We start from the raw sequence: 24,951 nt of genomic DNA on the forward strand, positions 1-24,951 counted from the left end.
GGAGAAACAAACGACATATAAAATTGAAAAAGTTTACGCAAACCAATTGGCCCGAGTGACGTAATTCTGTGCATACGACTCAAATGATGTTTTACAGTTTCGTTCAAGAACCATTCTGAGACAATTTAAAAAGAATATAAATAATTTTGAAGTGGGTTGTAACTGACGTAGGTGACGAAGTCTACACATGGTCATATGTCGAAAGAAAATCATTTATAAGAAACTTACGTCGTTACACTAGATACGCTAAGCAGATTCAGAATGATGTAAGTTGCACTAGTTATTCGAAGATGAAGGGGATTGCACAGGATAGCAGCATGGAGAGCTGCATCAAACCAGTCTCTGGACTGAAGACCACAACAACAGTAACATTGGTTCTAGAGGGGAATTAGTAGACAGAGTTTTGATAAGGAACCCATATTCGCAGACGTACCGTTTGAATGTGAAATAAGTATGCAGGTCGCATCGCTTTCGTACCTACCGCTTAACGGTACGCTCCCAGACTGTGAAGAGGACACCTGCGTTAGTCCCTGTTGTAATAATGATATCAAACACAATTTTCGTAGGAATACAACGACGGCTGCTTGAAACCTCTCAGTTGTCTACTAGAAAGGTTGACTGTGATGCTCCACAGACAATCTCGACTTTGAAGTGGGCGTACTTCGTCACGTAGCAGATAACGCGACGACGAGTACTCTAAACACTGCCCACACTATGGTCTCAGGTAGAGCACACAGGTCAGAAACTCGTTGCCTCTACTGTGTGCGTACCGCGAAACGAGAGATTTGAAAGTGATCCGGTCTTCAGACATATTTTACATCCAAACGGCACATTTCCGACCATCGAAACTTTACCTATCGAGTCCCCTCTACAGCCCCTAAACGCCCGCAATAGGAATTGTGAGACACCAGGTCTCCACAACTACTGCACAATTCACGCTGAAGTGATCATGTTGTGGTGTTGCAGTTCTTATTATTTCGGTGCTTGCTAAGAATATATTATTGCCGCGCGGGATTAGCCGAGCAGTCTTGGGCGCTGCAGTCATGGACTGTGTGGCTGGTCCCGGTGGAGGTTCGAGTCCTCCCTCGGGCTTGGGTGTGTGTTTGTCCTTAGGATAATTTAGGTGAAGTAGTGTGTAAGCTTAGGGACTGACGACCTTAGCAGTGAAGTCCCACAAGATTTCACACACATTTGATTTGAATATATTAATAAACACGTTACAGGCCTTTATGAGACCACGCGAAGCATTTATGACTACTTGTATTTCCTTTTCTTCCAGCACTCTTTCATTCGTTCGCTAAAGGCCCTCTTCCTTTCTTCGGTCCACTTTGGTCTTTGGGCTTTAGGTGCTGTCTTCACTGACATTACTTCATACTTCTGTATTTTGTGCCTGTAGACGCTTTTGTCTGTGATGTCCGCTGAATCTACCTGAGCTTCTTCCAGAACAGTTTTGACTTGTGCCATCCAAGGTGTAGTGATTTTGAGCCTCTGTATGCATCTGAATATTCTGTTCGTGGGCCTGGTCTATGGGGGTCTGCTGGTGTGGCCGTAAAATTTTAGTCGCCTTTTTCTGATGTCCGATGGGACGTTGGACAACTTCTCTGTGGTGTCTCTGGAATGAAGCCTGTATCCGTCGTCTGTGAGTTTTGGTCCAGTAATTTTTCTGATAATTTTTTATTTCCTCTCTAAGGATCTTCTGTAGGTCCCCTTGGTGTGTAGAGTCAGGCGTATAGCACCTCGGGTTTGATTACAGTACTGTAATGACTGATTTTGATCGGGGTGGACAGACATTTTTTTCTTGTGTTTACACTGTGTATTGTATAAGGCACTCTTCATCTTCAGTAACGTGGTTTTATACGTGATCCCTTTTCTGTTGGTTCGAGCACTTCCCCTAGGTATTTAAAATGTCTTACTCTGTTGATCTTACCATATTTTGTGTTTAAATTCAGTATGTTGAATTTTTGTTTTTTGAAAGGAGATCTGTAACCCTACTTTTTCTCCGCTGTCTTATATATATGGGTAGAAGTACTCAAAGAGCACGCAGTAGCACGTAGTGCTACAGATCTCCTTCTTCAGCACAAAATTCAACATACTGAATTTAAACACAAAATATGGCAAGATCAACAGAGTAAGAAATTTTAAATACCCAGGGGAAGTGCTCGAACCGTGTGTGTGTGTGGGGGGGGGGGGGGGGAGGAGGTGGGGCAAACATGCAGGTAGGTAGGTATTTCAGAGCCAGGTACCAGGTACATAGAATGTCTCAGAGGCCTGAAAAGCAATAGCTCACATTCAATATTTGCAAATCACCTGACAGCACAGAATCAGCACCCAACGAACATTGAAACTGACTAAAAGATTCTTGAAACTAATAGCAATCTATACCAGAAATTAAAAATTGAACAAAACTGTCACATCCCAAAATCAATAGCCCACGGAAAGAAAGCACTAAATGAATACACATCACTGTGTAATAAAACCCTCTTCGCCACAACTGAAGAGCTTTCATATGATCTGCCCCCGGAACTAAATTTCCCTCTCCCCCATACTGCACTCATTCACTCTAGATGCCGTTCCACAAGAACCTCTCCTGCCCTCCCTCCCTCCCAGCCCTGAACAAAACACACACACACACACACACACACACACACACACACACACACACACACACACACACACGACTGCAGCTCGCTGTATACTATTTTCTGAATCTAATATGGTAACCACCGAGCAAAACAGAAGAAAAAGGTCAGAAAGGTCGTCGTGCCCGCTTTATTTACTTACTGCGCCATTGAGATGTTCGTACTGCATCTTACCTGAAAAGAAAGACAGAATGCCGATTAGTTGATGTGATCATAAGAATCCGGCAAAAAATGTAGCTGCTACACATTGCATCCTAAAACTGACATTACATTTTTGCTTGTGAAGTATCACTTATTAACGGCATGTGTCGGCTGGACTTTTATCAAGCGTGACAGGTTCATTATGAGAGAAATAGCACACTGTGATTTCCGAAAGCCCTACCGCACACTCGAACAATCTGCACTATGGTACGACACCTGTTCAGAAAACTTCGTACCACCTTCCGTGGTGCCTCTTCAAGAATAGTAGAGAAAACTACTGTTGAAATTGTAAATTCACTGGTACGGATACAATATTTAGTATCGAAAAGAGAGTATCAGTAATCAAAACTCATCTAGTGAAAGCGTAGTGTTTTTCAAGTAAGTCTCTTTTTGAAATGAAAATAATTAGGTTGGTGCATAACATCGTAGCGTTTAGTTCTGCATGTTGGTATACCGGTTAATGTTGGTTTATTTACCGAGTGCCAATTTTTATTCGTAGTTCACTGTTGTTATTTGAGTTTACATGTTGTCATTTCGTCTTGTGGAGGTAGTGAGTGGAGCGGTGGACGCTAGAAAATGGAGTCCCCAGTGGCGACATCGGAACATTTCCGACATACTGACCTATTTGAATTCAGTAGAGGGGTGATAGCAGAGGAAAGAGCCAGAAACATTTGTGCCCTGTGTGGAGATAATGCCATAGGACAGAGCACGGCAAGAAAATGGTTTTCTCATTTTAAAGAGAATTGTTTTGACAGTGACACCACGTTCAGGAAGATGTCTGGTGTTTCATGCATATAGTTTAAAAGTATTAATCCACAATTATCCACGTCAGTGTAGTCAAGAACTGTGAGATGTGATGAACTATTGTCATTCCACCATCGTGCGGAATTTGCATGCAATAGTGTAGGTTCAAAAAGGTAGTGTGTGAGTACCGCACGCTCTAAGCCAAAATAACAACAATCACCGGGTGTCCATATATGCATATCTGCTTGTTCGTCATCAACTGGCTTGTGAACAACACGAAACATTCCTATCCTGTGTCGTTACTGGTGACGGGAAATGGTGTCTTTCTGCTAATAGAAGGAGAAAAAGGAATGGCAGAGGCCAAACAAAGCAGCAACTGCGCTTACAAAGACCTGCTCGCATCCACGAAGAAAATGTTATTCATTTGGTGAAAGAGGGACGGTGTCTTGTACTACGAATCGCTTCCCCGAGATGTAACCTCACTGCTGTCATTTATTGTCAACAACTGACGCAACCTAAGAACAGCGACCACGATGACCGCGTGAAGTGATGCTATTCCGTGATTTCGCCCGCCTGCATTATGTTACAATGACAAAAAAAATCCTATTTAGGAGTCCGGTTAGGAAATCATTCCGCACCCACCTTATTCAAACGATCTTGCGCCCTCTGATTTTCAACTTTTCGGCTCTCTATCGAAGGAACTTCTTTTCCGGATGAAAATACGCTTCGAACACGGCTCGATGAATTCTTCGCCTCAAAACTGTGATTTTTTTGTCGTCGCAGAATTGAAAAGTTATCCCAGCTTTGGCAGAATGTTGTACATAGTGAAGAACCTATTATTGATAACTAAAGTCTCTGATATCGCTACAAACCCGTGCACCAGTGCAATAAACCAAGTAGAGTTCTCTTAGCAGTTTTATTTTTACCTGAAAGCCTTTACTTTAACCTATTTTCCTACATAATTCCCACCAATATTAAGGAACTTGTCGTATCGTATAACCAGCTTTTAGTGCCATTCTCGCAGGGATCTAGCGCCCGAGCATAAATTTCACTAATTTGAAAGTTCCATAACTATTATATAAAGCATACTTGTTGACACTTACGACTGATGGGATGGTACGGAAATGAGTGAGAACTTTAAATATGCCTGTACGAATGTATATGATGAGGAACGAAATGGGTGACCTTCAATCATTACTCACGATTTGGTGCGGAAAGTTGATGAAAAACAGAGACAACAGAAGCGTTAGTATTTCGACGTTAGGTGATGAGTTTCGTCGAGTGTCAAGGAGTATGCTTTATGTGGTTGCTACGGAACGTTAAAACGATTGAAAGTTATTGGTCAGGCAGCGGATTTCTACGAGGATGGTGTTTAAAGCCGGTTGTACGATGCGGTGAGTGCCCTAATGTTGTTGGGAATTATGCAGGAAAGTAGGTTAAAGTACAGGTTTTCACGTAAAAATAAAATTGCTATGAGTAGTCCATTGGCTTAATTTTTATTTCAAAACGGTGCTTACTTGAAAAACACACGCATTGTACCATACAACGACGTGTAACAAGTCACTTGCTGTTCATTATCTTTATAATCGATTTACGAGACAACCTGACCAATCCTCTTACACTGTCTGCTGACGACGCGTTATTTACCGTCTAGTAGATAGATTAATCTGATTGTTCTGTCTAGACTCCTTGTGCTTTCGGGATCAAATAATAACCCCCAAGTTAAGAGAAAAAACTCATTTTCATTGCTTTTCCGTTCGTTTCATCAATTTCATGTAAAGGAAGTGTGATTTTTTTAAGAAGGTAGTATTGAGTATGGACGGACAAATGCCTAAAAGTGTCGATGTATGTTGTATTGACTTTTATGAACGCAATCGATACTATCGAGACAACAAAACCGGTATTCCGATAAATCAATCGATATTTTCAATACATTCACAGGAATTTTAAAAAATTGGTCGAAGTCATAGAAATGATTAACAAACATTTAAAAATTGACAAATATTTTATTATATCCAACAATGTTCAATAAAAGACGAAGTGCACTATAAATACACTTATTTACAAAATCCAATTAATGACACCGGTAATCATCACCGATAGACAGTAATAGAACCTTTTGTTTAACATATTCCCTGACAGTCTGCTTGTGTTATCAGGCACAACAAAGTTTACTAAGGAAGCCACTCTCTTGGACGAAACCGAAGAGGCTTCACATATTACGTTTTCGAGCAATTTTTGACAAAACATTTGTGAAATTTTGCCTTAACATGTCAGACAACAGAGTCCATTTTCCTTTAAATAATAGTGCAGTAATGTGTGTGACTTTTGTGCCGAGTCTGCGTTACTTTTGCAGTGTGTCTATCTTTTCTTGATCCAGGCAACCAGGTGTTAAGAGAAACGGACATTCTGCCAAAGGCTGGGAGCAGGGAGTAACAATTTCCTCCATTCTCATACAGTGCTGTCACCAAATGTGTTCATTTTGCACCTATCATTAGCAGTGTCAGATGTGACACACACACAAGCAAAAAGCTTTCATGAACATGTGGTATACATACATTCATATTCAAATCTTGTGCTCATTTGTAGTACTGAACATGAAATAAAATCAAACACATTGCAAGACATTTGCTGTCGGATTGGAAAGATTGATAATAGTTGGAATGGGCAAGACATCTGCTGATGAGAACTATAGTGGCTATGAAGCAAGACAGGACAGGCAAAAATATCGCTTCCGATATTCACAATCGAAGATCAATTTACTCATACATCCATGATTTTAGTAGCGCCATATATATATATATACTACTGGCCGTTAAAATTGCTACACCACGAAGATGACGTGCTACAGACGCGAAATTTAACCGACAGGAAGAAGATGCTGTGATATGCAAATGATTAGCTTTTCAGAGCATTCACACAAGGTTGGCGCCGGTGGCGACACCTACAACGTGCTGACATGAGGAAAGTTTCCAACCCATTTCTCATACACAAACATCAGTTGACCGGCGTTGCCTGGTGAAACGTTGTTGTGATGCCTCGTGTAAGGAGGAGAAATGCGTACCATCACGTTTCCGACTTTGATAAAGGCCGGATTGAAGCCTATCGCGATTGCGGTTCATCGTACCGCGACATTGCTGTTCGCGTTGGCCGAGATCCAATGACTGTTAGCAGAATATGGAATCGGTTCAGGAGGCTAATACGAAACGCCGTGCTGGACCCCAACGGCCTCGTATCACTAGCAGTCGAGATGACAGGCATCTTATCCGCATGGCTGTAACGGATCGTGCAGCAACGTCTCGAACCTTGCGTCAACAGATGGGGACGTTTGCACCACAACAAACATCTACACGAACAGTTCGACGACGTTTTCAGCAGTAGAGAATATCAGCTCGGAGACCATGGCTGCGGTTACCCTTGAGGCTGCATCACAGACAGGAGCGCCTGCGATGGTTTACTCTACGACGAACCTGGGTGCACGAATGACAAAATGTCATTTTTTCGGATGAATCCAGGTTCTGTTTACAGCATCATGATTGGTCGCATCCGTGTTTGGCGACATCGCAGTGAACACACATTGGAAGCGTGTATTGGTTATCGCCATACTGGCGTATCACCCAGCGAGTGGACGTTACATTTCAGATGTCTTACGACCCGTGGCTCTACCCTTCATTCGATCCCTGCGAAACCCTACATTTCAGGAGGATAATGCACGACCGCATGTTGCAGGTCCTGTACGGCGCTTTCAGGATACAGAAAATGTTCGACTGCTGCCCTGGCCAGCACATTCTCCAGATCTCTCACCAATTGAAGACGTCTGGTCAATGGTGGCCGAGCAACTGGCTCGTCACAATACGTCAGTCTCTACTCTTGATGAACTGTGGTATTGTGTTAAAGGTGCATGGGCAGCTGTACCTGTACATGCCATCCAAGCTCTGTTTGACTCAATGCCCAGGCGTATGAAGGCCGTTATTACGGCCAGAGGTGGTTGTTCTGGGTACTGATTTCTCAGGATCTATGCACCCAAACTGCGTGAAAATGTAATCACATGTCAGTTCTAGAATAATATATTTGTCCAATGAATACCCGTTTATCATCTGCATTTCTTCTCGGTGTAGCAATCTTAATGGCCAGTTTGGTACAGCTTTTGACTCGAGGAAATAAACTAGATGTTAATGTAAGTTTTTATGTATTTTCACAGTAAACGTAGCTTCAAAAGTACTCCGCACTGGTCAGTGACGTTGCAATGACGGGACCAGTTTCAGCATCCGCGCTGTCAGGGTGAGGCAGTTTGCAGAAGCTGGGAAGCCGTCGACCACCTGCCTGAAAAGCCGCCACAGCACCGGCGCGGGACGAGCAGCAGGGGAGCCGACAAAGAGGCGGGAGGCGGCGTTGCTAGGCGACGCGCGACCGCCGCCGCCGCAGCGGCAGGTAATCAATAGCGGCGCACCGCCGCTCAGCGCCGCGGCGGACGGGCGGCGCGGCGGGCGAGCTGTGCACGCCGGGAGGCCCACGTGGCGCGGCTGTGTGTACAGCGTGCAGGCTAGGGTATACAGCAGCTGGTAGCGGACAGCCTCCCTAAGCGGTGCCTTGTGCACTAGGACTTCTGATTTAAAAAAAAGTCTGGAATCTGAGACATCGATATTTAAAACGAATCGTCATTACCTGCCCTCGATATATCACGGAAAATATATGGACTAACTGTACTGTTTCTCCTGGGTGGACTTGGGTTTAAAAAAAATGTAAACTAAATATTACGACAAATTTTATAAATAACCGACAAGTACGCCAAAGAAGAAGAGATACAACTACAATGGACATGTTCTTCCATGGAGTCTTGCGCTTCTATGCATGAGCTATCTTTCCTTTGTCATTTGCTTATCTTATCTGCTTGGGTTCAGACCTAAGAGGACGTTCTTGAGTTAAGATCATCTTGCTGTACCAGTTGATAATGTAAGTTGTACTTAAATCCCCGAAAAATATAATGGTTATTTGGTCAAAAGAATTTGTGTATGGTTCAAATGGCTCTGAGCACTATGGGACTTAACTTATAAGGTAATCAGTCCCCTAGAAGCTTTCATGAATATGTGGTATAGATACATTCATATTCAAATCTTGTGCTCATTTGTAGTACTGAACATGAAATAAAATCAAACACATTGGAAGACATTTGCTGTCGGATTGGAAAGATTGATAATAGTTGGATTGGGCAAGACATCTGCTGATGAGAACTATAGTGGCTATGAAGCAAGACAGGACAGGCAAAAATATCGCTTCCAATATTCACAATCGAAGATCAGTTTACTGATACAGACGCGAAATTTAAGCGACAGGAAGAAGATGGTTCAAATGGTTCAAATGGCTCTGAGCACTGTGGGACTTAACATCAGTGGTCATCAGTCCCCTAGAACTTAGAACTACTTAAACCTAACCAACCTAAGGACATCACACACATCCATGCCCGAGGCAGGATTCGAACCTGCGACCGTAGCGGTCGCGCGGTTTCAGACTGTAGCGCCTTTAGCCGCTTGGCCACCCCGGCCGGCATTTGTGTATGTGGTCAATCTACCGTAAATCTCATACCTTTATTGCCTTAAGTAGATATGGGCTTAACAAAGAATTTTCATTGTTAGGCGCCATCTTAGAAAAACCTTTAACAATTTTCTTTTACCTCATCTACGAGACGTGCCGTCGGTTAGGACAATTAACTTTATTTCAGATCCCACGAGACCGGAGGCAGCTACTCCAATTTTACTTACAGATTTTCTTTATATCACGAGATAACATCCCAGGCAGAAAAGGTCAGGTCACAGGCTTCCAGTTCCATTATCCGATTTCATTTGTAGATGCTACTCTTGTTATCTTATATTGGGGAATCGAGACGAAACCACGATATTACGTTACGTACTACAATAGTGTACACCGAACAGACTTGGCAAATATTCTCTGGTGCAACAAGCACACGGCGTCTCACGAGCCTAGTGTTGCATAAATGAGGAAAGAACAATTAATTATCGACGATTACGTAACTACCCTGAGAACTCAGCTAGTTTACTGAGTGTTTATACACGTCGGGCTAAATTAAACAACATATTACACTGTTAATAATATTCCTACATTATTTATTTCTCTTTTATGCTGAACCATTATATTAACGTGTGTTTCCTTTTTATATAAGTCACGGCTCATTTTACTTTATTACATTACATTTGCGAGGTGCCGGGGCTAGCAGTGTATTTAACACTAAATTCTAGAATCTACATATGTAAATGATGCTCTAAGCCCCCCTATTCTAACTCCGACTTTTGCTGTTACACAAGGATAAAAAAAATATACGCGAACTGACTGTAATCAACCCTGCAAGTGGAGTAGAAAAGAGTTTGGCACCTGCAATAATTTAATTTGATAAATAAGTTAAATAAAGGAAGGTTTCTTTAACGTAGTGAGAAATGATGGGTTGCTCTACCGATTAACAGAATGAAAGTTCTGTCCAAAATAACTAAGCACAAAATAATAAACAAAAACACATGAAACATTTATAATACATCAAACTGGCTCAAATTGAATACTCAAACAAACGCTGTGAAGGTGAACTTGTCACTAAACTAGATTGTGAGGTTTATGACGAAGTGGTATGTGGAGCACAATTCCTTGCCACCCAAATCCTAAGAGAGACACACAGCTAACCCAACATTAATTGCTGCTATTCAAGACACAACAAAGTTAGAAGAAAGACGAACAGGCGCGCTCTGCTGAGCTCTGATTATCACCTAGGAAAATCCCTATCTGCCGGTGCTGCGGACATACATTACCAAACTGTCTTCTTAACTGCCAGAACACGATCTGGCGTACCGGAGGCGACGGCTGGTTGCTTCGACGTCCTCGACCGAAAGGCGAGAGCCGACTACCTAGAGCACCTGTACAGGCCGAACACACAACATTCCCGCCCCCACGACAGTGGCCATAGTTAAACGTTCCAATCAGCAACTCGAAAACCGGCGGAAAATTCCACTCCATTGCCGGAGCACTACCATTCCACCAATGGAGATTCTTGGCGCCAATTTCTGCACTGATTTTGCTACGTCACGGAGCTATGCCCTGAAACAGCCAATCACAGTTACTATTTTGCAGAAAGCGCGGGAATTTTCCCGCCACAACTGCCTGGGTACACAAGTCATTCCCACGCCTCGCTGGTAGCCCGCCAGAAAGTGTTTTCGCTAAGATTCTGCGAAGTAACGGAACCTCTAGCCCAGCCGCTACTTCAGACCCCTCCGGACGTGTCTTTTGACAATGTCGGCGTCTGCAAAGCTTTCACTCGACTTCCTCACACCCGTCGGCTTAACCCTTTCCAGATCAGGATTGCCCGCCTGTCACCGGACCACCCGGGTGACGAGAGACGCTGCGTGGGAAGTCCGCATGTGAAGGAACAGTGACCCTTCACTGCATGCAACTAGAGAGGAAACTCGTAAGATAGAAATATGAGAGGGGGCTCATGCCACCTCTCACATTAGCGGCCTATAAAAACATCGGCTGCGCACTGCAAATATACTGACGATTTTGGAGCTGTATATGTAAGTACTGATGTATTATTAAATATTCTGTACTTCAACAAGCTAGTAGCTTGCTTATCCCCTTTAGACCAAGAATTGAAAGGAAAACGATGCGTCACTTGCTAATGATGGTAACTGCATGTAAGTGGCACAATAAAGTGTCCGATGGGTCTGCCGCTCGGTTCCGTCACCAACCGGATTTGTCCAGAACTCTCCATGTCGACTTCCCTGGTTTTTTTTTTTTTATTTCTGCAAACACCAGCTACCTAGCAGCCGTAGTGTCAAAATTGCACAGTTAAGTTAAACGTTGCTCTGTTGGTCGCGCCAAGGGCCGATTACATCACCGTTTGCCCCCACAGGTCACCGCAAAGACCAACCTTGTCATTTAGATTTTTGTTCAGTTTCAGCAACTGCTTCTGAAGAATGCCGATGTGAAGAAATGGCACAGTAATAACTTTAAAAATTGTTTGACGGAACTGGTGTGCTATTTCTACATCGGAAATCTTGTTATGCCATTCAAACAGCCACCCCGCAGTACGATAGGACTACTACTTTGCACCACCTATACTTGCTTCACACAATCAAAGAGAGAGACTGGACGTGCTGAAAGCTCGAAAAGTAGTAAGACTCCTTCACACAATGAAACTAAAATTACGTTCTACTAGAAATTCAACAAATGTTGTTGTTGTTGTTGTTCTTGTTGTGCTCCACAGTCCAGAGACTGATTTGATGCAGCTCTCCATGCTACTCTATCCTGTGCAAGCTTCTTCATCTCCCAGTACCTACTACAACCTACACCCTTCTGAATCTGTTTAGTGTATCCATCTCTTGGTCTCCCTCTACGATGTTTACCCTCCATGCTGCTCTCCAATACTAAATTGGTGATCCCTTGAAGCCTCAGGACGTGTCGTACCAACCAATCCATCCGTCCTAGTCAAGTTGTGCCACAAATTCCTCTTCTACCCAATTCTATTCAGTACCTCCTCATTAGTTACACGATCTACCCATCTAATCTTCAGCATTCTTCTGTAGCACACATTTCGAAAGCTTCTATTCTCTTCTTGTCTGAACTATTTATCGTCCACGTTTCACTTCCACACATGGTTACATTCCATACAAATACTTTTAGAAACGACTTCCTGACGCTTAAATCTATACTTTATGTTAACAAATTTCTCTTCTTCAGAAACTTTTTCCTTGCCATTGCCAGTCTACATTTTATATCCTCTCTACTTCGACCATCATCAGTTATTTTGCTCCCCAAATAGCAAAACTCAATTACTACTTTCAGCATCTCATTTCCTATTCTAATTCCCTCATCATCACCCGATTTAAGTCGACTACATTTCATTATCCTCATTTTGGTTTTGTTGTATTCACGTTATATCCTCCTTTCAAGACACTGTCTATTCCGTTCAGCTGCTCTTCCAGGTCCTTTGCTGTCTTACAGAATTACGTCATCGGCGAACCTCAAAGTTTTTGTTTCTTCTCCATGAATTTTAATTCCTACTCCGAATTTTTCTTCTTTTTGTTTCCTTTACAACTTGCTCAATGTACAGATTGAATAACATCGGGGATAGGCTACAACCGCCGCCTTGTGTGGCCGAGCGGTTCTAGGCGCTTCAGTCTGGAACCGCGCGACCGCTACGGTCGCAGGTTCGAATCCTGCCTCGGGCATGGATGTGTGTGATGTCCTAAGGTTAGTTACGTTTAAGTAACTCTAAGTTCTAGGGGACTGATGACCTCAGAAGTTAAGTCCCATAGTGCTCAGAGCCATTTGAACCATAGGCTACAACCCTGTCTCACTCCCTTCCCAACCACTGCTTCCCTTTCATGCCCCTTGATTCTTATAACTGCCATCTCGTTTCTGTACAAACTGTAAATAGCATTTAGCTCCCTGTATTTTACCGCTGCCACCTTCAGAATTTGAAAGACAGTATTCCAGTCAACATTGTCAAAAGCTTTCTCTAAGTCTACAAATGCTAGAAATGTAGGTTTGCCTTTCCTAAATCTATTTTCTCAGGTACGTCGTAGGGTCAGTATTGCCTCACGTGTTCCAACATTTCTACAGAATCCAAACTGATCTTCCCCGAGGTCGGCTTCTACCACTTTTTCCATTGGCCTGTAAAGAATTCGTATTAGTATTCTGCAGCCGTGGCTCATGGAACTGATAGTTCGCTAATTTTCACATCTGTCAACACCTGCTTTCTTTGGGATTGGAATTATTATATTCTTCTTGAAGTCCGAGGGTATTTTGCCTGTTTCATACATCTTGCTCACCAAATGGTAGATTTTTGTTAGGGCTGGCTCTCCCAGGGCTATCAGTAGTTCTAATGGAATGTTGTCTACTCCCGGAGCCTTGTTTCGACTTAGGTCTTCCACTGCTCTGTCAAACTCTTCACGCAGTATTATATCTCCCATTTCATCTTCATCTACATCCTCTTCCATTTCCATAATATTGTCCTCAAGAACCTCGCCCTTGTATAGACCCCCTATATACTCCTTCCACCTTTCTGCTTTCCCTTCTTTGCTTAGAACTGGGTTTCCATCTGAGCTCTCGATATTCATACTAGTGGTTCTCTTTCCTCCAAAGGTCTCTTTGATTTTCCTGTAGGCTGTATCTATCTTACCCCTAGTTATATACGCGTATACATCCTTACATTTGTCCTCTAGCCATCCCTGCTTACCCATTTTGCACTTCCTGTCGATCTCATTTTTGAGACGTTTGTATTCGTTTTTGGCTGCTTCATTTACTGCATTTTTGTATTTTCTCCTTTCATCAATGAAATTCAATATCTCTTCCTTTACCCAAGGATTTCAAATATTTACCGAAAATTTTGAAAAAAACGTGATATAAAATAAAAATATAGGCACTCGATATAGCGTTTTCGCTGACGTACGCCCATATTTCTCGGAAAAATATCGGTATCTCAATATTTTATCAACAGCCCTAGCGTGCACGGCAAATCCGCCGCTGCGTTCTCACGTTGTTTACCGTTGCTGCTGTTGGTGTGCACGGAATGGCTACTCTCTCTGTTTTATTCCTTTCTAGTCTCTCAGCAGAATCCCGGCGAAATGGAACGTGAACAGAGGCTAACATGGGTTTTTGTTGTATCTTTCTCGTTGAATTCGTCTTTCTTATTCCCCAGTAAAGTTTTACTTTGAGATATAAGTGAGAAAAAAATACTGATTTACTGATTTCAAATTATTGCTGAATGATGGAAGAAGGACGACGAGTGGAGGAACCCCCGCCCCCCCCCCTTCCCATTTATTGGTGTGGTTAACGGCCAGACCGTAATGAATTCGGAACACGTGGGTTCAAATACGGGTGGCTACCGACTAGCGTGCTGGAAAGCTCGTCGAAATTGCCAGGGTCGAAGTGTATTTTCCCTCCCTGCTGGTCGAATCGAGTCACGTAACACGGAGGTGGCATGTTCCCTCTAAGCCAGTGCTCCCAACCATTCTTGGACCATTATTCATGATTGCAATCGGACATTAGCGACGTCACCCTCTGGCTCGATGACGCTTCGAACAGCAAGAATTCGATACACGCCAAATGAACGTCAGAGCTCAAAAATTCATGTGAGGTGTGAGATGGGTAAATTATGTCATATTGGCACCAAATTTCGCCAAAATTCTGCCCAAACGCCACCGTGGACATGTCACACCATGGGGACGTCGTTAACAACCCCCCCCCCCCCCTTACCTGCATGTCCCTCTTCCTGTGACACCTCCACGATGGGGGTCAGAACCGCGACGCCCATATCGAATTCACGTAGTTTTCTTGTGGGTGCCTCAGGACATTACAGACACACTGCCACTCAGAACAGACACACTGCCGTTCAGAACAGACACGAGAAGACATCAGGAGTTGGCGTAAAGATCATCAATGGCACTACCGCTTTCCTTGGGGCATTCACTTGGACACATTTCACGGTCAATACGGCATTTGCGGTGCGATGTGCAATAGCCGGCGTTCTTGGCAATCTTTGACAGCGCCGACACCCCCGGACGATTCAACTCTTCATCTGTCTAGATCTACATCTACATCCATACTCCGCAAGCCACCTGACGGTGTGTGGCGGAGGGTACCTTGAGTACCTCTATCGGTTCTCCCTTCTATTCCAGTCTCGTATTGTTCGTGGAAAGAAGGATTGTCGGTATGCCTCTGTGTGGGCTCTAATCTCTCTGATTTTATCCTCATGGTCTCTTCGCGAGATATACGTAGGAGGGAACAATATACTGCTTGACTCTTCGGTGAAGGTATGTTCTCGAAACTTTGACAAAAGCCCGTACCGAGCTACTGAGCGTCTCTCCTGCAGTCTTCCACTGGAGTTTATCTATCATCTCCGTAACGCTTTCGCGATTACTAAATGATCCTGTAACGAAGCGCGCTGCTCTCCGTTGGATCTTCTCTATATCTTCTATCAACCCTATCTGGTACGGATCCCACACTGCTGAGCAGTATTCAAGCAGTGGGCGAACAAGCGTACTGTAACCTACTTCCTTTGTTTTCGGATTGCATTTCCTTAGGATTCTTCCAATGAATCTCAGTCTGGCATCTGCTTTACCGACGATCAACATTATATGATCATTCCATTTTAAATCACTCCTAATGCGTACTCCCAGATAATTTATGGTATTAACTGCTTCCAGTTGCTGACCTGCTATTTTGTAGCTAAATGATAAAGGATCTTTCTTTCTATGTATTCGCAGCACATTACACTTGTCTACATTGAGATTCAATTGCCATTCCCTGCACCATGCGTCAATTCGCTGCAGATCCTCCTTTATTTCAGTACAATTTTCCATTGTTACAACCTCTCGATACACCACAGCATCATCTGCAAAAAGCCTCAGTGAACTTCCGATGTCATCCACAAGGTCATTTATGTATATTGTGAATAGCAACGGTCGTATGACACTCCCCTGCGGCACACCTGAAATCACTCTTACTTCGGAAGACTTCTCTCCATTGAGAATGACATGCTGCGTCCTGTTATCTAGGAACTCCTCAATCCAATCACACAATTGGTCTGATAGTCCATATGCTCTTATTTTGTTCATTAAACGACTGTGGGGAACTGTATCGAACGCCTTGCGGAAGTCAAGAAACACGGCATCTACCTGTGAACCCGTGTCTATGGCCCTCTGAGTCTCGTGGACTAATAGCGCGAGCTGGGTTTCACAAGACCGTCTTTTTCGAAACCCATGCTGATTCCTACAGAGTAGATTTCTAGTCTCCAGAAAAGTCATTACACTCGAACACAATACGTGTTCCAAAATTCTACAACTGATCGACGTTAGAGATATAGGTCTATAGTTCTGCACATCTGTTCTACGTCCGTTCTTGAAAACGGGGATGACCTGTGCCCTTTTCCGATTCTTTGGAACGCTACGCTCTTCTAGAGACCTACGGTACACCGCTGCAAGAAGAGGGGCAAGTTCCTTCGCGTACTCTGTGTAAAATTGAACTGGTATCCCATCAGGTCCAGAGGCCTTTTCTCTTTTGAGCGATTTTAATTGTTTCTCTATCCCTCTGTCGTCTATTTCGATATCTACCATTTCGTCCTCTGTGCGACAATCTAGAGAAGGAACTACAGTGCAATCTTCCTCTGTGAAACAACTTTGGAAAAAGACATTTCGTATTTCGGCCTTTAGTCTGTCATCCTCTGTTTCAGTACCATTTTGGTCACAGAGTGGCAGAGTGCAGAATGTCTAAGGTCATCGCAAGGCTGCACCCCAATTCAACATGATCTGAACCCTTTGACATGTAGTGCGACTACAATTTTTGCTCTGCTATATAGGGTGAAATGACTAGGGACCGTTCAAATCCATCAGATAAAATATGAACACGATCCAAAGCATCAAAGGGTGTATGCTAGTTTTTTTTCAGCTCTTCTGTGGCTTGACCTCAGGGAAGGGTGCGGGAGGAACGGCAATGACATGAATAAAAAAAAAAAAAAAAAGAAAAGAAAACAGCAGTGGATACCGCTAAGGCTCCTTCAGTTCTCAGGCGCCTAGTGATCTGTAAAGGCTAGCCTCTGTACAGGTGCATTTGTAAAGTGATCAACAACGGTACACTGGTGGCATCAAGGACGTTGCCGAAATGAAGGGGAGTGCCAATCCGTTCACGCACTTCTCAATGTCGCACCTCTTACCCCACGCCATAGTCACGCAACAGGACAGTGCAAAACAGATGGGCTGAAATCGCATAAACAGCCGTTGGTGCTTTGGATCACGTTAAAATTTTGTCGGACGGTTTCGGAAGGCCCTAACGGTTCCATTCGGTATACCAGAGCAAAAACTGCGGACGTTCTACGAGTACAATCCAAAGTGGCTAGACCACGTTCACTTGGGTTGCAGCCCCATAATGTTCTGAAGAATGCGGTGAGCAGTCGGGGAGAGGGGTGGGAGGCGGGGGTTGTTGGCAGTGTCAAAGGTTGTCCCAGGACATCGTTCTGTTGCACACCATCGTTTTCAACTGCGAAATGTGTGTAAATGTAAATGAGAACCCCAATTGAAGGGGTTAGTTTCATTGATGCACATTATGCCACCTCCTGTTGCCTTTTCGTGTCGATTATGAGCGGTGCTGCGATTAAAATATTTTCCTTAGCTACCCATAAGAAAACTGTCTGAATCCAACGCTGGGCTTCCCAGTTCTGACCTCCATCACACAGGTGTCAAGAGAAGACAAAGGAAAAGAACGAGAAGACAAAGAAAGGAAACGAGAAGACAAAGGAAGGAAACGAGAAGACAAAGGAAGGAAACGAGAAGACACAGGAAGGAAACGAGAAGACAAAGGAAGGAAACGAGAAGACAAAGGAAGGAAACGAGAAGACAAAGGAAGGAAACGAGAAGACAAAGGAAGGAAACGAGAAGACAAAGGAAGGAAACGAGAAGACAAAGGGGGGGGGGGGGGGAAGGGGGACGAACAAATAAGAAAGAAAACAAGAGGAAAAGAGGACGAAACCTGGATTTGATGTGCTGTCCACAGGTTAAAGACTTTGTGTCCAACGTTAACGAAGCACTCTTGTGCACAGCACGGAAGTGTGTTCGCCATCCGCTTCCCTTCTTCATATACGGGCGGTAATCTTCCACCTTTTCATGCGTATTTAGGATTTTCTGCGATCTTGCGTGATCCCTCACGGTCCGGTTTAATTAACGCGCCGCTTTCAGAGCACCGCTTCGCTTTAAAAGGCTTTTTAACGCGCCGCTCACATCCGCTTTTCGAAATCCCGCGGTTACCTTCCGATTCTTCTTCCTGAAAAGGTACGGAACGAATTTCTATCAAACCCACTCGACTAAATCCCCACCTCAAACAAATTCACTCGCGACTCACGCCTCCACTGCTGCTGAGCTGCAGACACGTTCTTTTTTTAGTTCGTATTTATATTTCGTAATGGGAAACAGTCTTCCGTTCCATGAAGTTTGCCCAGCCGCTGATGTAGGCGTCTACGAGCGACTTTCCAGTCTGATTTGTAATATTTTTGAAAGCTTAAAAGTTGTAAGCCACTGGAAGGTACGATTCTTCCTCTACAGTTCTTGGAGTCGGTTTTAATCTCCTTTTTTGTGATTTGGTGGATTAATACCGTTTACTAATCCTCTAGCATAGCTTCTGTTTCCCAGATTTTGTGAAGGCCATGTAGTTTACTATTATTATTATTATTATTATTACATATTTTTCTGATTAAGCTGGCGTTTGGGCTTTAATATTACACGATTATACAAGTTTTACTTGATATTTTTTTTCCTTTTCCCTAAAACCTTTTCATTCTTTGACTGTGTTCCTGTTTCCTACGTTCTGCCCATATTTTCCCAGTTTTCTTCCTCCATTTATCATTTCCCTATTGATTCCTGCTTATTTTAGGTATTTTTCTATTTCTCGAAACCAACTGCTTTTTTTTTTAATTGAGCTGCTTACTATATCAAAAAACCTCTTTGTGACCGAGCGAGGTGGCGCAGTGGTTAGCACACTGGACTCGCATTCGGGACGACGACCGTTCAATCCCACATCCGGCCATCCTGATTTAGGTTTTCCGTGATTTCCCTAAATCGCTCCAGGCATTTCCTCTGAAAGGGCAAGGCCGACTTCCTTCCCCGTCCTTCCCTAATCCGATGAGACCGATGACTTCGCTGTCTGGTCTCCTCCCCCAAAACAACCCCCCCCCCTCCCCTCTTTGTGTGTTTTGTTCATTCTAGGTATGCGTCCATAAAATGTTATAGGCCGATTCATGAACCGCGGCGGTCCGCGCACATAGAGGCATGCACGGGGATTGCGTTGTTGCCGGTTCCAAGAGACAGCTGCTGTACGCCAGAAATGCGGGTGACTTGCGTTTTAAGAAGGCGTGTAGACTGTAAATAATGTCTCTCGCTTGCTTACTTAGAATTTGCCGCTAACCTCCACTATCGGCGACGACAATTCACAACAAATGGAGTAAAAATTCAATAAATAACTTGTAACCATCACGTTTGAGGTAACTAGTTCACAGCTGAGCGCTCAGAACACTGCTGAACCCAGACTGGCTGTCGGTGAATGCGTGACATAGGTGCGCAGAACAAGCATGAACAACGGAAAGAGATTTTCACTCAGCAGCGAAGTGTGCGCTGATATCAAACTTTCTGCCAGATAAAAACTGTGTGCCGGATCGAGACTCGAACTCGAGACCTTTGCCTTTCGCGGGCAAGGGTTCTACTATCTGAGCTACCCAAGCACGACTCACGCCCCGTCCTCACAACTTTACTTCTGCCAGTATCTCGTCTGCTACCTTCCAAACTTCACAGAAGCTCTCCTGCGAAATCTTATGGAACTAGCACTCCTGGAAGAGAGGATATTGCGGAGACATGGCTTAGCCACAGCCTGGGGGATGTTTCAGAATGAGATTTTTATTGTGCAGCGGAGTGTGCGCTGATATGAAACTTCCTGCCAAGTTCGTAGGAGAGCTTCTATGCAGTTTGGAAGGTAGGAGGCGAGGTACTGGCGGAAGTAAAGCTGTGAGGACGGGGCGTGAGACGTGCTTGGGTAGCTCAGATGGTAGAGCACTTGCCCGCGAAAGGTAAAGGTTCCGAGTTCGAGTCTCGGTCCGGCACACAGTTTTAATCTGCCAGGAAGTTTCAAGCCTAAACACGATCGCCATCGTTCGTGGCTATAGTCGGCGTTTCCTGGTCGCGTCTGGGAGTGCCTGTCGGTTCGGATAAGTCTTTGGTTGTCTCCTCGTCGTTATTGTTATTACGCTATTAGTGTCTATGATGTTGACTTAAATCCTGCGGTCAGCAGCAGGCTCCGGCAGGAGACCTGGCGAGGCGCCAGTGGCTTGCTCGTTAAGGGGAGGCTCAGACTTTGCCACCTCTGAGAGGCGGGAGCCCGCAGCCCTTCTGGAAGCCGCAGCTAAGGGCGACGGCGAGCACTCCCGTTAATTGCTGCGGCGGCAGCTGACAGCCGGGGGCAGATCGGCGCCGATGTGCGACTCGTTATAATCGCCCCAAACCCTCGCTGCAGCAGCCCCCTAGCAGCAGGCGGAAACCGCCAGCGCACCCTCTGGTTCCGTCATCTGCCGAAGGAATAGATTTATGAATAACTCGTGATTACACGCAGCACGCACTACGCTAGACTGAATCGAAGAATGACGAAAGCAGTGAGTAGTAGTATCAGTGTGATTAGTGATAAATTGGGGATGTGGAAATGGACAAAGTTGAGGATTAATAAAACATCGGGTTTCTAGCCGCGTGAAGTGGTTGGTTGTCCACGAGCTTTCGGCGGAGATCTTTTCTGCTGTTGTGAAGTGATTGACTGTCGTGGGGATGCCGCTGCCGTCGCCAGTGACGTCACTGGTGCTCAGTCACACACCATATATAGCAATATTTCGGTGATGCGACCGCCGCTACCGCTGAACTGCCCAATCACACGATCACAAGTAATACTCAGCTGCGAGCCATCGTCTTCATTGAGGGCTCTGACCCAATATTTTGATCTCTATTACTTCGTTTATTACGCTATCCCAAACCGCGTAATAATAGGGGATAGCGTAACAAATGAAGGAATTGAGATCAGAATATCGGGACGACGCCTTCAATAAAGACGATGGGTTGCTGCTGAGTACGACCTGGGATCCTGTGATTGGGGGATTGCAGCGGTAGCGGCGGTCAGGCCACCGAAATATTTCCATAAATGGTGTGGGACAGAGCACCAGTGACGTCACTGGCAACGCCGCAGGTATGTAAGAACGGCAGCGGCATCCACAAGACAATCAATCACTTGACAGTGGCAGAGGAGGTTTCTGCCGAAAGCTAGTGGCAGTTAACCACTTGACACAGGTTGGAACCCGACAATATTTGATCAATGGATATCGACGCGAGAGCATGCTTTCGTACGAAGTTAAGGATTTCTGCTACCTCGGAAGCACAATGACCTATCAAGCACGAAGCAACGACCAGCACATGCAAAGAGGTCTTTGGTGGTCAAACGAAGTCTTACTAGTGTTAAACATTGCCGTTAATTTCAGAAATAATGTACAGGGACTACAGGTTTGGAGCACAGAATTGTATGGTAGTGAATCAGAGACTGTCGCAGAACTGGGGAAGAGGAAGCGTTTGACATTTGGCGCTGTAGAAAGTTGTCAGAAATTAGGTCGATTGATAAGAAATAAAGAGAAACACATGGAAAACACATACAAGAAGAACGTGGCACAAGAAGAAGAAGAACACTGGCACAAGGAGAAGAAGAAGAAGAAGAAGAACACTGGCACAAGGAGAAGAAGAAGAAGAAGAAGAAGAACACTGGCACAAGGAGAAGAAGAAGAAGAAGAAGAAGAAGAAGAAGAAGAACACTGGCACAAGGAGAAGAAGAAGAAGAAGAAGAAGAACACTGGCAGAAGAAGAAGAAGAAGAAGAAGAAGAAGAAGAACACTGGCACAAGGAGAAGAAGAAGAAGAAGAAGAAGAAGAAGAAGAAGAAGAACACTGGCACAAGGAGAAGAAGAAGAAGAAGAAGAAGAAGAACAACAACAACACTGGCACAAGGAGAAGAAGAAGAAGAAGAAGAAGAAGAAGAAGAAGAAGAAGAAGACTGGCACAAGGAGAAGAAGAAGAAGAAGAAGAACACTGGCACAAGAAGAAGAAGAAGAAGAAGAAGAAGAAGAACACTGGCACAAGGAGAAGAAGAAGAAGAAGATAAGAACACTGGCCATTATTGTCAATTTTAAAGTTCTGACGTATATACCGTGTATGGGCTTCACTAATATTGTAATGTAATTTTTATATTCTGGCTGTATATGCCACTGTACGTAACTCTCTCGGCGTAAGCGCCACCAGCCTTTTTGATGTATAACTACATTAATTGTACCAAGGCTCCCATACTGATATAACGGAAGTGTTAAACGCTTTCCTTCTTTTTATTGTTACTTGATCTAAGGACGTTATTAATACTGATAATTTACACGTTGCTTTTGTACGCCAATCGGCACATGGTTCGCGCCATGAGCGCCACCTGCCCTGGCCGCAGAGTAACTACGCTGGCCGATTACACTCAGTCGGTTGTGAGCTCTGCAACATCCATGTACTGATTTATATTTACGTGACAAACCCTATTTTTAGGGCTATATTTTAATTTTGACAAATGGATCTATGCAGACATTTGTAAAAACGGCGATGATACATCAGTCCATACTAATGTAAAATTGTAAGTACCAGTCGTCGTTCTCATATTTTTGTAATGCAAGAGCTCTCTAATTTGTGTTAAAATCTATTCTTGACTTAAGTTTCATACCTTTCTAATGTAAGCTATGATGTTCATTGTCCTTAGGCCACCTTCTGAAGAAGACAAATTTAAATTTGTTGAAACCTAGGTAAAGAATTCTTTATCCATTGCAACTGGTCGGCTGTTTATAATTTTTTAATAATAATGTAGTTCTCGCGAACATTTGCCATCTCATCGACATATTTACTGATACAGTTATTCGAACCTTTGCATTTCGACACTTCTTACAATTATCCATACGCGTAACAACCAAACCGGTTGAAATTTGCGTATGCCGCTTTGGGATAACTTAGTGAGACGCGAATGTAGTGCCATCGTCTCCCCCTGAAAAAAAATCAATGCTGTGCCCTCAGCAGGTTACGTGACGACCACCGGGTTTTTCGACGAATCGAGGTCCGGTACTCACCGAATTTCTCGATCACAGGGAAAACGTTAGCAGCGGTGTGTACTGTGAGGCACTCCTTGGTCTACTGAAGTCCATCAAGACGAAACGGCCTGGCCTGCTCACTGAGGAAATGATTCTGCTCCACAATGATCCGCGTCCAAACGTCCCCCGAGGTCAGACTGTTCAAAAATGTTAAATGTGTGTGAAATCTCATGGGACAACTGCTAAGGTCACCACTCCCTAAGCTTACACACTACTTAACCTAAATTATCCTAAGGACAAACACACACACCCGTGCCCGAGGGAGGACTCGAACCTCCGCCGGGACCAGCCGCACAGTCCATGATTGCAGCGCCTGAGACCGCTCGGCTAATCCCGCGCGGCTCAGACTAATTGTTACGGCCAAGTTCAAGTGGAAGCAGTTTGACCGTCTGCCCTACAGCACGGAAATGTTGTCCTGCGACTTCAGTGTGTTTGGTTCGCCACAGAAAATATCTTCAAATGCAGCGCTTCAAGTCTGACGACCAACTGAATTACACACTGGAGTACTAGCCCCTATCACAGTCACAGGAATTCTGACAATAGCCAGTCCTTCGGGGCGTGAAAGGATGGGATAATTCTGCTGAAGCCTTTGGTGATTACTGCTCAATAAAGACTTCAATTATACCCGCAGTGGTTTTTTTTTAACTTCTCTGCCCGACATCCGTCATACACTAAGCTGACGAAAGTCATGGTACAACGATATGCAGGTATACAGATGGCGGTACTGACGCGTACACAAGATATGAAAGGGCAGTGCATTGGCGGAGCCGTCATTTGTACTCATGTGATTCACGTGAAAAAGTTTCCAACGATATTATGGCCGCCCGACGGGAATTAACAGACTATGAATGGTAGTAGATGCTAGACGAGACATTCCATTTCGGAAATCGTTGGGGAATTCAATATTTCCAGATCGACAACGTCAAGGGCGTGCCGAGAATATACTTCAGGCATTAGCTCTCACAAGGACAACACAGTGGCCAACAGCCATCAACTTAAATATCGAGAGCAGTGGCGTTTACGTAGAGTTATCAGTGCTAACAAACGGCAACATTTCGGGAATAAATAGGAGGAAACAATGTGGGACGTACGACGAACCTATTCCGTCAGGACAGTGCGATGAAATTTGACGTTAGTGGGCTACGGCCGATTCGAGTCCCTTCGCTAACAGCACGACATCGCCTGCAGCGCCTCTCCTGCTCTTCGTGACCATATCGACTGGACCCTAGAGGACTGGAAAACCGTGTGCTGGTCAGATCAGAGCTGACAGGGTTCGAGTGTGGCGCAGACCCCGCTAGGTCATGAACCCTGTTTGTCAACAAGGCACTGTTGAAGCTGGTGGTGGCTCCACAATGGTGTGGCTGTGTTTACACGGCGTGGATTGGGTCCTCTTGTCCAACTGAACCGATCATAGACTGGAAATGGTTATGTTCGGCTACTTGGAGACCATTTGCAGCCATCCATGGACTTCATGTGCCCAAATAGCGATAGAATTTTTATGGATGACAGCGCACTCTGTCATCGGTTTCAAGAACATTCTGGACAATTCGAGGGAATGATTTGGCAAACCAGATCGCCCAACATCGAAAATTTACGGGACATAATCGAAAGGTTACACCGTGCACAAAATCCTGCA

The 24,951-nt window shown here is 44.4% G+C and overlaps 1 protein-coding gene across 1 annotated transcript in view; it reads left to right on the top strand.

Annotated features, from left to right (window-relative positions):
• The window catches only part of LOC124597197 (collagen alpha-2(I) chain-like), a 187,944-nt gene that overhangs the window by 37,836 nt on the left and 125,157 nt on the right, over positions 1-24,951 (top strand). Inside the window, exon 5 of the mRNA XM_047135923.1 lies at positions 7,850-8,132. Within this exon, the coding sequence (XP_046991879.1) occupies positions 7,850-8,132 (283 nt within the window). The remainder of the gene's footprint in view (positions 1-7,849; positions 8,133-24,951) is intronic.

This window comes from Schistocerca americana, chromosome 1, assembly GCF_021461395.2.
Source record: "Schistocerca americana isolate TAMUIC-IGC-003095 chromosome 1, iqSchAmer2.1, whole genome shotgun sequence".
In the NCBI taxonomy this organism is placed as follows: Eukaryota; Metazoa; Arthropoda; class Insecta; order Orthoptera; family Acrididae; genus Schistocerca; species Schistocerca americana.